The following is a 12917-nucleotide window of genomic DNA, read 5'->3' on the forward strand; positions in this document are numbered from 1 at the left end:
ACAATAATTAATCTCAACTAGCTGCCTCCTGCTTGCTGGTAGCAGGCCGCAGATTGGTCACTGAGCCGACCTTACTAAAAATGGCTGGGGGTCAGAATTGTGACAACGGAGGCCAGCCATGCCACATTGCTTGCCCACCTGATGCCGAGCCAGGCCCCAACCCTTTATAAAATCCAGCCCCGATGTGTGCATTCTTATAGGAAAATCCAACCTAGTTTGTCCAATAGACAATCGGACACTTCACGTCTAAATCCTGACCTCATTCTCTCCTCCCCAATAAATTTAAAATAATGCTAATTGCACTCCTTAACTTTCAACTCCGGGTTCCCCCAAGCTCTAAATTGTTGGTCCTGCAAACACTACCTCATCCTTGCACTCTTGTGTTGAAATAAAGACTCCTCAGGCACTCTCCCAATTATCTAACTCTTTCTTGGAACCTCATAACCATGCTGGCTCTTACCATTCTATCATCATAAAATCTAGACTGAAAAGCAAATTACCTGATTGTCATATCTGGATATATTTCAGCTTCCTACATGTTTTGGATTAAAACTGTTTGTTGGCTGCATCATTGGTCTTTGCCCTATCCCTGGGATTCTTAAGTCAAAAGCAGACAAGATATCCACCACCTTGTACAATTCAGAATTCCAGCATTAATTATTGAGCCACACATGTAAAAATGAAAAAAAAAAACGTAACCTTCCTAATTTGAAAGAACAGTCAGCAAGAAAAACTGGCAACAGTACACCAAAGGAAACAGTCAACATTTTTTTTTAAAGAGTAATGCATTAAAAACACTACGGGCGGGATTTACCGGCTGTTCATGCTAGCAGGATATTCCGGTCCCACGCCGACGCACGGGTTTCCTGGCGATGAGGGGTGCAGTCACCGGGAAATACCGCTGACAACGGCAGGGTCGGTAAATCCCGCTGGCGGGCCGCCTCCGCCGCCGAAAAACTCGCGGTGGGGTGGTCGATAAATCCCGTCCCACATCTTAGATACGAGAAATGGACAAGAAGTTGACAATTGGAACGATCATTGGAATTAGATTTTTTTTCTAATTTCAAGCAATGACCATTGGTCAGCAATCGCTTTTATTTCACTCTCCCCACTCACCGTTTTCAAAACACGGATTTTTTTTCTCTCAAAAATCATCAAAAATAGTATTAAACGGTACTTCCTGTTGGATCCTAGAGCATGAAACTCGTTAAACAGGCCAGGAACGATGCACAGCGTATTCCTATTTTTGTGAAGAATGTCTTTTTCTGGGTTTGAAAACAGCTAAAACCTTTGAGGGGAGAACATCTTGGGAGGGCGAGAGGGTCAGGTGGGGGCGGGTGAGATACTTGTGAAACTCAAATGATTTGCTTTGCCTTAAAAGAAAGTCATGCATTTATATATTGCTTTACAAGACCACCAGATGTCTCAGAGTATCTTACAGCCAATGAAGGACCTTTGCAGTGTAGCCACTGTTGTAATGTAAGAAATGGCAAAATGATTTTTTTAAAAAGTACTTTTAAAACTGTACAATGAAGTAAATCACAGGATGATCTATCTTGCCTGTTCATATCCATAAGGCCTCTGTTGCTGAGCTGAGGGGCCTGGCTGAGCAGTTCTGTAACTTCCATATTGCTGCCCCTGTCCCTGTTGGTAACCTGGATACTGAGAAGCAGCGCCCTGGCTTGGACCTGGAATTTTACAACATGCTTTTAGTCAGACAGGTGGTTCCACATCATCCTTCTTCTTCCTTTTACATTCAGGGATCATCGGGAATGTGGTTACATTTTCAAAAATGTACCATTGCTAATTGCTATGAAACAATAATCTTATAAATGTCTCAAATTAACATTCAAGTATGTTTGGGTTCTTACCATTTCTACAAGAGACTGTGGTATCTCAATCAGATACTACAACATGTACCATGGGTGGAATTTTCTGCTGGTGGTACTTTCCACTCCCACCAAAGTCAATGGACTTTTGAATGGCTCACGGCATTTTCCAGCCCCATCCCCACCATGACAGGGCCATAAAAGCATGGAGAAGTTTCCGATGGCTTTGAAGAGCAACACACCATGTGGTGTGGCACTGAGTCATGCAGACCTAGAAGGTTCCAGGTTCACCGAGGTAACTAATTTCAGCCATGGCAACAATAACAATAATGGCACAACAAGGGTGCCATGAGTGCCCTCTGCTTTCTCAGGCTAGGAAAAGAAGAAAAGGTGGGAACAGCTCCGCTTTGGGTTTAATGGTCCTTTAGATTACTTGGCATATCAACATTTGAAACAAGGTACTGTTTGTCTTGCTACCTTCAACACAGGGGTTAGGAGATTGAAAAATGTATTTAGCAGTGAAGTTCAACTTCCCGTTGTGCACTGACTGTAGACTAGGTTTCATTTTGAGCAGCGTTTAACTCAGAAAATATTTGTTGCATGGATCAACATTTTTTTTTTAATGGTGATTAGAAAAATTGGAAGAACCTGTAAAGAATGGGGGTCAGCACAGTGGTTAGCACTGCTGACTTACAGCAGCAGGGACCCTGGTTTGATTCCAGCCTTGGGTGACTGTGCGAAGTTTGCACATTCTCCCCATGTCTGCGTGGCTTTCCTCTGGGTGCCCTGGCACAGAATATGGCACAAAACACCTGGTTTCAAAGCTAATGAGGTCAGGGCAAGAGGTTTTGGCGTGGTTTCCCACCAGCCTCCACCGAGCGGAACACTCCATGTCCCCGCCCCCGTCAAGGGACATAGACCCAGATGGAAGAATTCCGCCCCAAGTGTTGGTATTTCTACATCAGACTCAAATTCCGATACTTTTCTGAATATACCGACCAATCATGTTGTAGAATTTGGTGAGAGGCATTGATTTTCAATTGCAGCATTTACCTTAGTGCTGGGTTGTAAGATAAATTTGAGGTTTTCTTTTAAAGATAACTCAACAGCCAACATGTCTATGGAAAAACTGCGGTTATGATAAATTTATAAAAACCAAGGCATTTTTTCCATGGAAAATTATTTTTATTGTTGCCAACTTCTGGCCCAGCGTTTCAGAAACCTTTGCCTTTTCTTTGTCAAGCCAAAATCCTTTTACCATTCTTTTATCAATTTCCAAGTCGCCTTTCTGTCATCTAAATTGAAGATGATTTTCATCAAGGGGTGAATCTCAGTTGATAGCCTTTGTTTTGATGATAGATGGAAGCCGATACCTGGCTATGTGCTCCACATAACAGTTCATTCTGTTGCTCTTGATCTCACCTCCATGTTACTTGCATACCTTTCTTCAGTTGTATGTCTACAGCACGGATGGATGGGCTTACGGAGGGGAGGGAAATACCTCAGGCAGAGATCGGATGGTCTCAATCTTGGTGACAAAGAAATCTATGAGCTCCCTCAGAATAGTTGCTGGAGTGAGGGCAAAAGGGTTGGGGAAAGGTGTTCAAGAAGACAGTATGGAGAAAAGAAGTTGGGGTTTACCCTTGCATTTCAAGGAATAGTGGACGGTTTTCGGAGACAAGGGCAGGGCTCAATAAAATGTTATGAAAAATGAAAATCGCTTATTGTCACAAGTAGGCTTCAAATGAAATTACTGTGAAAAGCCCCTAGTCGCCACATTCCGGCGCCTGTTCGGGGAGGCTGGTACGGGAATTGAGCCCGCGCTGCTGGCCTTGTTCTGCTTTACAAGCCAGCTGTGTATGTGGACCAGTCAGATCTGGCAGTGTCCGCCTTATCCATGCGCCCTGGTCTTAGGAAGCAGAGATGAGGGCAGGGGAACAGCAGGTTGAGAGAGAGTAATGGATTTTATTAAACTGCAGTTTTGATGTTAATGTATGCAAAAGACATGAATGTTGCAACGATATGACCCATTAATCAAGTGCATTAGAGCACTGGATACATGTGTTGAATCATATCTGGTTGTTGTTAAGCTCAGACAAGATATTGCTGGCAGTAAAATACAATTTTGCCAGCTGCATGTTGCAATCCACCATATCAGACCGGTAAATTGCACCCTTAAAATACAGCTATCAAATCAAGCCCGAGAACATCCGGCATGAACTACAAATTAAATCTTCACAATTGATTGTTGGCTTTTTTTTCTTGCTCTCACCGTATCCTTGTTGCTGTCCTGGGTAGCTCTGCTGGCTGGGGTATTGCTGCTGGGAATAAGTTTGTTGCTGAGCTGGTCCCTGCTGGTAAGCAGTCTGCTGCTGGGTGTACTGGGAGTTTCCTAAAGATAAATGTTGAAACAGGCCGTCAGACTTATTGGCCTTACTGTCAAAGAACCAATGCAGGGTCCTTCAAATTCTCCAACAATTCAGGATATTCTCGCTTTTGGGCCAAAATCAAAGAAATTCTGTGTTAGAACGTTGAAGATATTGCAGCTCCCAATTACCAGTGACCCTGTTGGAAAATGTTGACTTTTGCATCTCAGATCAGGTGAGAATGGGTCCCAGCTGTGGAATGAATCACTTTCAGCATTATATTGACATATAATACACAGGCAAGATATGCATTGATGTTTCTATGCAAAGATCCAACAGCACACTATAACCCACCCTCAAAACAACAATTACTAATGCACCAGTGTAAATTTTTCCTAATTTCCTTGAACGAAGGCTCAATTTGAACTCTATGCAAGTGAATGTGGTTTGAATTATTTAAAATCTCGGATGGGATTCTCCACCCCGCTGTGGCGCACCCTCGCCCACATCGGGATTCTCCATTCCGCCAGCCGGCCAATGGGGTTTCCCATCGTGGGCAGCTCCATGCCATCGGGAAACCCCCGGGCGTGGGTGCGCTGCCAGCGCAACGTAGTATCCCGACAGATGAGAATCCAGCCCCTCATCTTTACTGTTTGTTGGCACTGAATTATGGGTGACACTCAAATACATTTCACTTTAATAGTTTTTTTAAAATAAATTTAGTGTACCCAATTCATTTTTTTCCAATTAAGGGGCAATTTAGCATGTTCAATCCACCTAGCCTGCACATCTTTGGGTTGTGGGGGCGAAACCCACGCAAACACGGGGAGAATGTGCAAACTCCACACGGACAGTGACCCAGAGCCGGGATTGAACCTGGGACCTCGGCGCCGTGAGGCAACAGGGCTAACCCACTGCGCCACCGTGCTGCCCTATTTCACTTCAATAGTTGGCAGACACCTTATTCGTCTGCGCTGACTTCAATCCAGCCCAGTTCCAAATTCTGATGCAAGAAACGAAAGGTTCCAACTATTTTGATTGAACCAATTTAAATAAAATTAAGCAAACGAGGATGGCGCGGTGGCACAGTGGTTAGCACTGCTGCTTCATGCCGCCGAGGACCCGGATTCGATCCTGGCCCCGGGTCACTGTCCATGTGGAGTTTGCACATTCTTCTCGTATCTGACTGGGTCTCACCACCACAACCCAAAGATTGCAGTTGGCCCCTTAATTGGAAAGTTTTTTTTTTAATTAAATAAACTGAGGGATAAAGTAATATGGGCAGCCCCTTAAAGGAATACTGCCCTAAACAAAAGCAAGAAGCAAATGAAACTTAAAATATCTAACTTAAATGTGATTAAAAGGGTTAGCTAAGCAGCCCAGACCATAAGACATGGGAGGAGCATTAGGCCACTCGGCCCATCAAGTCTGCTCCGCCATTCAATCATGGCTGATATTTTCACATCCCCATTCTCCTGCCTGCTCCCCATAACCCCTGATCCCCTTATTAATCAAGGACCTATCTATCTCTGTCTTAAATACACTCGATGAATTGGCCTCCACAGCCTTCTGCGGCAAAGAATTCCACGGATTCACCACCCTCTGGCTGAAGAAATCGCTCCTCATCTCGGTTTTAATGGATCGTCCCTTTAGTCTGAGACGGTGTCCTCTGGTTCTAGTTTTTCCTACAAGTGGAAACATCCTCTCCACGTCCACTCTATCCAGGCCGCGCAGTATCTTGTAAGTTTCAATAAACTCCCCTCTCATCCTTCTAAACTCCAACGAGTACAGACCCAGAGTCCTCAAATGTTCCTCATACGACAAGACCCTGCGGGGTCCACCGGGCACGGAAGGCCTCAATGGTGCCCGTGGACACCACATGCTCCCTCTACAGGGACACCCGACCATGAATGTAGTCGTGGAAGAGGGTCAGACACTTGGGTTGGTCAACCCACTCAGTCGCCCGCTGCCTGGACCTGCTTATGAAAAGATTGCCTGCCTATCAACTGATGATGTGGAAAGTGGGTGATGTGAGCAGCCTCTACTGGCAGCAAATGCCTACTACACGTAGTATTCCTAGGCAGTCTCCCCTTCACGTACTAACCAGGCCTGGATCGGCTTAGCTTCTGAGATCAAATGAGATGGGGTGTTTTCAGACTAGCATGAAAGGATCCAAATACACTTAATTATCCAGTCTGTATCCCTCCCACTACTATTCCACCACTGCCCCCCTGTGAAAGCTTGACTTCTCTCACAGTTTTGCTGCTGGTCATCATAACATGACCGAATGTTACTGACTTTATTGCCCAGCCAGTTGATCATAACGTCGAGCAAGACCAGTTTACCATGGGCTGTATTTTGTAGTTGCTGGGAAGACGGGACACCCCCCCCCCACCACCACCACCACCACCCCCTCCAGAAGCCAACATGCCTGAAGAACCCTCCTCCACAGCTAAGGTGGTTGGGCTCACTATTTTGCAAATCTGCATATTATGGTGAGACAGCTAGTCTCACTCTAATATGCACTCCCCTGGTCTACCCGAGGCATCAGGATCTAACCCCGTTGCCTTGGCGACCTCGGATGAGTGCTGTTCTGGGCTGGCCCACACAAACAAGTACGAGGCGGAATGGCACTTTTGGGGTCTCCCAAGGGATCAGAGGTCCCCAGGTGCTTACCCTCTGGGTAGGGTGGCACCCTGGCAGTGCCAAGGTGCCCTTGTGGCACTGCCAGCTGGAAGGGGCACTGTTGGGGTGCCAAGGTTCCAGACTGGCACCAGCAGTGCCAGGGTGGCAACTGGCACTGTGAGCACTGGGAATCACCTGGTTAAATGTGCTCGTCATGGAACTCTTCCAATTTCTTTACATTGCGTCCTCTGTCTCTCCCCTCCTGAAAACACACCTCTCTCACCAAGCTTCAGATCACTCCTCCCAATATCTCCTGTGACTGTGTCCTTTTTTTGGTAAGTGAAGCAGGTTTACCAGCAATGTTTCCATCCAGAGAATACATTTAAAAATCTACAATTCAGGCTTGTTTTACCATCCACAAAAAGCTATCCAAAAATCTGGACGCAACATCATTCAAGATAGATACAGCTAAAGAAGGCTATTTTGGCCCACCAAAGTGCATCCAACAATACAAAAGACCTGTATCCCATCTCAGTCAATAATAATGTGAACCTGGTGCTAGTGGGCAAATCAAAGCAACATCTCTTCTGATCTTCATCTCTCCCAGTCACAAATCCATTGTCACACAGCTCTGAAAGAACAGGATAGCAGGAAGTTTGGCATGAGGTAAAAACCTTAGGTGTAAACCTGCATCTTAACACCTCTGTGTTCCTTTTTCCAGATCTACCTCTATTCCACTCACAAAAGAGTCTTTTTAAAAACTTAATTACACAGTGTAGTGTGGCCGTACAGATCAGGAAGATCTCAAATCCAGTCCCTCAATAAACCAATGAATCTTCATAAGAACTGGTAGCTTTAAGAAGAGTCTGTTAACCCCAATGTAAACTTGATATATTAAATCTAGTATTAGTGTTATGGCTTTACATTGGTACAGCAGATATAGAGGATTACCCTTTGTGTTTCATCTGCACAATCATATGCGCTCATTTACATTACCTCCTTCATAGTAATGCTGTGAGGATTCCTCAAATGATCTCTCATAACCTTGCTCTGCATATGATGATTGCTGATATGCATATTCACTGTGACCTAGAGTGCATAATGCAAGAATGAAATGGATTTTGTTATACTGTTGAACAGTGCTGCATTTCATGAAAATCATTTTAAATAGTCTTTGAACAAAACAGCTTTCAAAATCATCCTTCTAAAATCAGCTGAAGGCAAAATAGAATTACGCTACCAAGACTTCTTTGATCATGATATACTTCCTGTCGTGTTGGGTGTTCTGGTTCACAAACAAGCCAACAATGCTGGAAGTGGTGTAACGCTATTTTATTAACTGTTCAACTATGCTAACATACCGTAAACGTGGGTATAAGCAATACCAGCTTAACTGTGGACCCTTTCCTATCACTAGCTATGGTGAGGCACTCAGCACATGGTGAATGTCTGTGATGCAGGCTGTGAGCTCTGTGCTCTGAGCTGGCTGCTGCTAGAATGAGCGGGAACTCTCCTGTCCCCTGTCTTTATAGTGCTTGTGCTCTCACTGGTGATTGGCTGCGGTGTTATGTATGCTGGTTGGTCCTACTGCATGTCCATCAGTGTGTGTGTGTGATTGCACCATAATGTACTGATGTATATTATGACACTTCCTTGCAAGCATTAATTACAGAGTTTACTATCTGGTATTTTTAAATTACACAAAAAGAGAGATCTCACCAATCATAGAAACTGTTGACCATCCAGCCCCCATCAATTACGTCAATAGTTACTTATAGATATCTGCCTCTCAGAACAGAAATAAATAATGTTTTTAAATTCACTTATGGGATTTGGTCGTGGCTGGTTAGGCCAGCATTTATTGCCCATCCCTAGTTGCCCTTCAGAAGGTGGTGGTGAGTTGTCTTTTGAACCGCTGCTGTCCCTAAGGTGTAGGTAAACTCACTGTGCTGTTAGGGAAGGAGTTCAGGATTTTGACCTAGCGATAGTGAAGGAACGGCGTTATATTTCCAAGTTGTGATGGTGAGTGACAAGGGGAACCTCCAGGTGATGGGGTTCCCAGGTATCTGTTGCCCTCGTCCTTTTAGATGGTAGTGGTTATGGCTTTGGAAGATGCTGCATAAGGAATCTCATTAAACACAATTGGGGTGATTTTGCAACCGCATTAATCGTTGGCGAGAATGGCGATTTGGACATAAAATATCGCGAGAATCGGGAAATGCGTTTCTCGCTGGCGAGTTCGTGTTTCCCAATTTTCCACACCCCCTCGCCGATGACCTAATGTGATTTCAGCCCACAAAGCGTGAGAACCTTACTGTAATTTATTGAAATCACTTTAATGTAATTAATAAGCCCCCACCATATGATTCCGCTCACTTAATTTTCATATCTGTTTACAACAGGTTTGTGAAGATAATACCCGGGCAGAGCCCTAGCATTCCCTCGGCAATGCCTGCTTGTGCCAGAGGACAGTCCCTGAGGTGGACACTCTGGGGAGCCCCATGGGAGAGGCTCCCCTTATGTGCATTTGATGAAAGCTGATGCCTGTGAGGAAGGAGAGTGCCCCTGAAGCTGCGGTGGTGGTGGTGGTGGTGTGGGGTGGGGTGGGGTGGTGGGGGTGGGGGTGGGGTGGTGGGGGTGGGGGTGGGGTGGGGGTGGGGTGGGGTGGTGGGGGTGGGGGTGGGGGAGGTCCCCCCCTGATGCCTGTGAAATGGGGACCCCAATGTTGTGGTTGGGGTGGGGGTGCAATGCTTGTGAGGCGGGTCCTATATGTTCGTGGCAGGGAAAGTGGGGGAGGAGTCACATTTACTTTATAAAGATGGCGCCACAATCTCTTTGGAGCTGGCCTTGCCGGTTCTATCAGGACCCACGCCCGCCAGAGTGATAGCGAAAAGCCCATCCATTCAGTCTTTTTTTTAAAAAAAGAGTGCCAGGAAATCTGCAGAGCTTCACATCGGTTTTCAGTCAGAGAAATAGGGGAAAATTCTGGCCTATTATGGGATTTTCTGGCCATTCACACTATCGGGATCTTCTGGTCCCACTGATGGTGCATCCCCACCGTGGGCTTCATGGCGGCAAAGGGTGCGTCCGATGGGAAACCTCATTGACAATGCGGGACCAGAAGACCCCACTGCTGGTTTGGGTGGACATGGATAAACTGATTAAATGAGCAGTCACACAGCAGATGAAATTTAGCATAGAAGTGTGAAGTGAATCATTTTGGTATAAAGGATGTAGAGTGGTCATTTAAACTACACGCTATAATTTTAAAGGAGGTGTGAGAACCTGGGCATGTAAGTACACAAATCTTTCAAGGCCGCAGAACAAGCTGAGGAAGGCTGTTCAAAAGACAAACAGGATCAAGCAATGTGATTAAAGGGGAACTGATTTCCAGGAGGCATTTGACAAGGTGCCAAAGTACAAAAAATAGCTCATTGTGTAGAGGGTAACATATTAGCATGGACAGAGGATTGACTAGCTAATAGGAAACAGGGTAGGCATAAATGGGCCATTTTTGGGTTGACAAGATGTGATTAGTGAAGTGCCACAGGAACAGCCCGGGGGTCTCAACTATTTACAATTTATATCAATGACTTGGACAAAGGGATAAAATAAATGTACGGCTGTCAAATTTGCAGATGACACAAAGATAGGTAGGAAAATAAATTGTGAAGAGCACATTAAGAGCTGGATTCTCCAATTCTGGGGCTATGTCCCTACGCCGGCATGGGAATGGCCAGGTAAACTGGTGCAAAATGTCCACCGATTCCTTGTTTTGCTGGGCCCAAGCAAGGGGGCAGTGTAGAGCACCCGGCTCTAGCTGCCGAAACGGCCTGGAGAATTGCCGGGTCCGTGGCCGCACATGCGTGACCTGCAACAGCCGCGCCGTGCTTCATGGAGGAAGCCGCTTGTGGATCCGGCCCGCAAAATAGTGCCCTCCTTAGGCCGGCTTGGGCGCCCTGGAGCACGCAACAACAGTGACCCCAGCCCCCCCTTCCCGTGGATCGTCCCTCCCCCCGACTGTTGCGGCGCTGGACTGAGCCCGCAGCCACCATGCCGAGTTCCCGGCGGATGACACTACATGTGTCCCGCGCCGTGGGGACTCGGCCAGTCGGGGGCGGAGCATCGGGTGGCGGGCCTCAGGCAATGGCCTGGGGCCATTGATACGTGGTGCGGCGTACTCCTAGAGTATGCCGCTTTGGAGGGGGCAGAGCATCGCAAAAGCGGCGCTGCCCCCGATTTCGTCGGGAATTTGGATTCTCCGGAAGTTCGCCGAGCGCGATTTCGGCATCAGCGACCGGAGAATCCAGCCCAAGGAGTCTGCAAAGGGACATAGATAGGTTAACTGAGTGGATAAAAAATTGGCAGATGGAGTATAATGTAGTAAAATGTGAACTCATACATTTTGGCAGGAAAAATAAAAAAGCAGCATTTTATTTAATTGGAGAGAGGCTGGAGAATTCTGCGGTTTGAGGGATCTTGGTAACCTGGGGTGGGAGTCTCCGAATACTGGCGCGATGTTCGGGACCCGGCGCCAAAAACGGCGCGGATCACTCCGGCGTCGGGCCCCCCCGCATGGCATGACGGCTCAAAAGACGCGCCCCCCCCACCCCCGCACCCCGGAAGACCCGACTGGATGGCCGCGGCCGCGCAGCCCCGAGGTTCCAGTACTGCGACATCGAGTCGCTCCTGGACGCAGTGGAGAAGAAGAGGGAGTCCCTGTACCCCGGACACGGCCGCAGGGTCGCCCCACGCCTCAGCCGGCGTCTGTGGAGGGAGGTGGCAGAGGCCGTCAGCGCTGTGGCCCTGACACCACGGACAGGCACCCAGTGCCACAAGAAGGTGAACGACCTCGTCAGGGCAGCCAGAGTGAGTCGCCGTCCCCTCCCTGCCCGATGTGCGGCACCCCCCCCTGGTGAAACCAACCCTAACCCTAACCTCTGCACTATACGCGCAACCGATGGCGTGCATTCATATACCTGTCTAACACTGTTGCCCTTCACCCCTGCCACCCACCTGCACCCCACAGGAGAAGCGCGCACACAATAGGGAGCATGAGAGGACTGGAGGGGGCCTAGCTGATGAGAGGCCACTCACCGTATATGAGGAAAGGGCCCTGGAACTGGCTGGCGGACCTGAGGACCGGGAGATTGCCGATGCAGAGGTCGGGGGCCCACCAGCAAGTGAGCTACCAACAGCCCGTCCCCATATCCCCTCTCCCCCATATCCCCTCTCCCCCATATCCCCTCTCCCCCATATCCCCTCTCCCCCATATCCCCTCTCCCCCATATCCCCCCTCCCCCATATCCCCCCTCCCCCATAACCCCCTTCCCCCATAACCCCCTTCCCCCATATCCCCCTTATACCCCCTCCCCCATATCCCCCCTCCCCATAACCCCCCTCCCCCATATCCCCCACATCCCCATATCCCCCTCCCCCATATCCCCCAGATCCACCCTCCCCATATCCCCCCTCCTCATATCCCTCTTCCCCCATATCCCCCCTCCCCATATCCCCTCTCCCCATATCCCCTCCCCCATATCCCCCACATCCCCCTTCCCCATATCCCCCCTCCCCATATCTCCCTTCCCCCATATCCTCCTCCTCATATCTCCCTTCCCCCATATCCCCCTTCCCCCATATCCCCTACATGCCCCATATCCCCCCTCCCCAAATCCCCCATATACCCCTCCCCATATCCCCCACATCCCCCTTCCCCCATATCCCCCCTCCCCCATTGGGCACCCCGAGGGAGGAGGAGTTGCAGGCGCCCGTCCCTGGTCCCCCTGTAGGGGAGGTCCAGGAACACTGCAGCACATCGGACTCCCCGCCCCCCCCCCCCTTCCGTCCCAGGTGCATCGGGTGGGCAACGGACAGGACAGGCTGGCAGCTTGCCATCTCAGTCACCCGGGCCGCAGCCTGGCCCATCTAGGCCAGGACGCCACAGGAAACGGCCGCCAAAGGGATCCCGAGTCGGAGGGCAGGAATCGCAGGAGTCCACCTCCAGTTCTGCTATACCGTCTGGGGAACCACCTAGGCATAGTCAAAAGGCCCGTAAGGCCAAACAATTAGACACTGAGTAAGTTGGCACGGGTGC

The 12917-nt window shown here is 48.4% G+C and overlaps 1 protein-coding gene across 7 annotated transcripts in view; it reads right to left on the reverse strand.

Annotated features, from left to right (window-relative positions):
- LOC140428530 (calcium-responsive transactivator-like) overlaps window positions 1-12917 on the reverse strand; it is a 152742-nt gene that overhangs the window by 69876 nt on the left and 69949 nt on the right. For 5 of the 7 annotated variants that reach the window (XM_072515096.1, XM_072515100.1, XM_072515095.1 and 2 more), the window contains exons 8-10: window positions 7817-7909; window positions 4102-4221; window positions 1561-1688 (exon numbers count right to left, since the gene is read on the reverse strand). In XM_072515096.1, the coding sequence (XP_072371197.1) occupies window positions 1561-1688; window positions 4102-4221; window positions 7817-7909 (341 nt within the window). The remainder of the gene's footprint in view (window positions 1-1560; window positions 1689-4101; window positions 4222-7816; window positions 7910-12917) is intronic. The other 2 variants (XM_072515102.1, XM_072515098.1) reach the window with 1 other exon arrangement.

This window comes from Scyliorhinus torazame, chromosome 8 (genome assembly GCF_047496885.1).
Source record: "Scyliorhinus torazame isolate Kashiwa2021f chromosome 8, sScyTor2.1, whole genome shotgun sequence".
Classification (NCBI taxonomy): domain Eukaryota; kingdom Metazoa; phylum Chordata; class Chondrichthyes; order Carcharhiniformes; family Scyliorhinidae; genus Scyliorhinus; species Scyliorhinus torazame.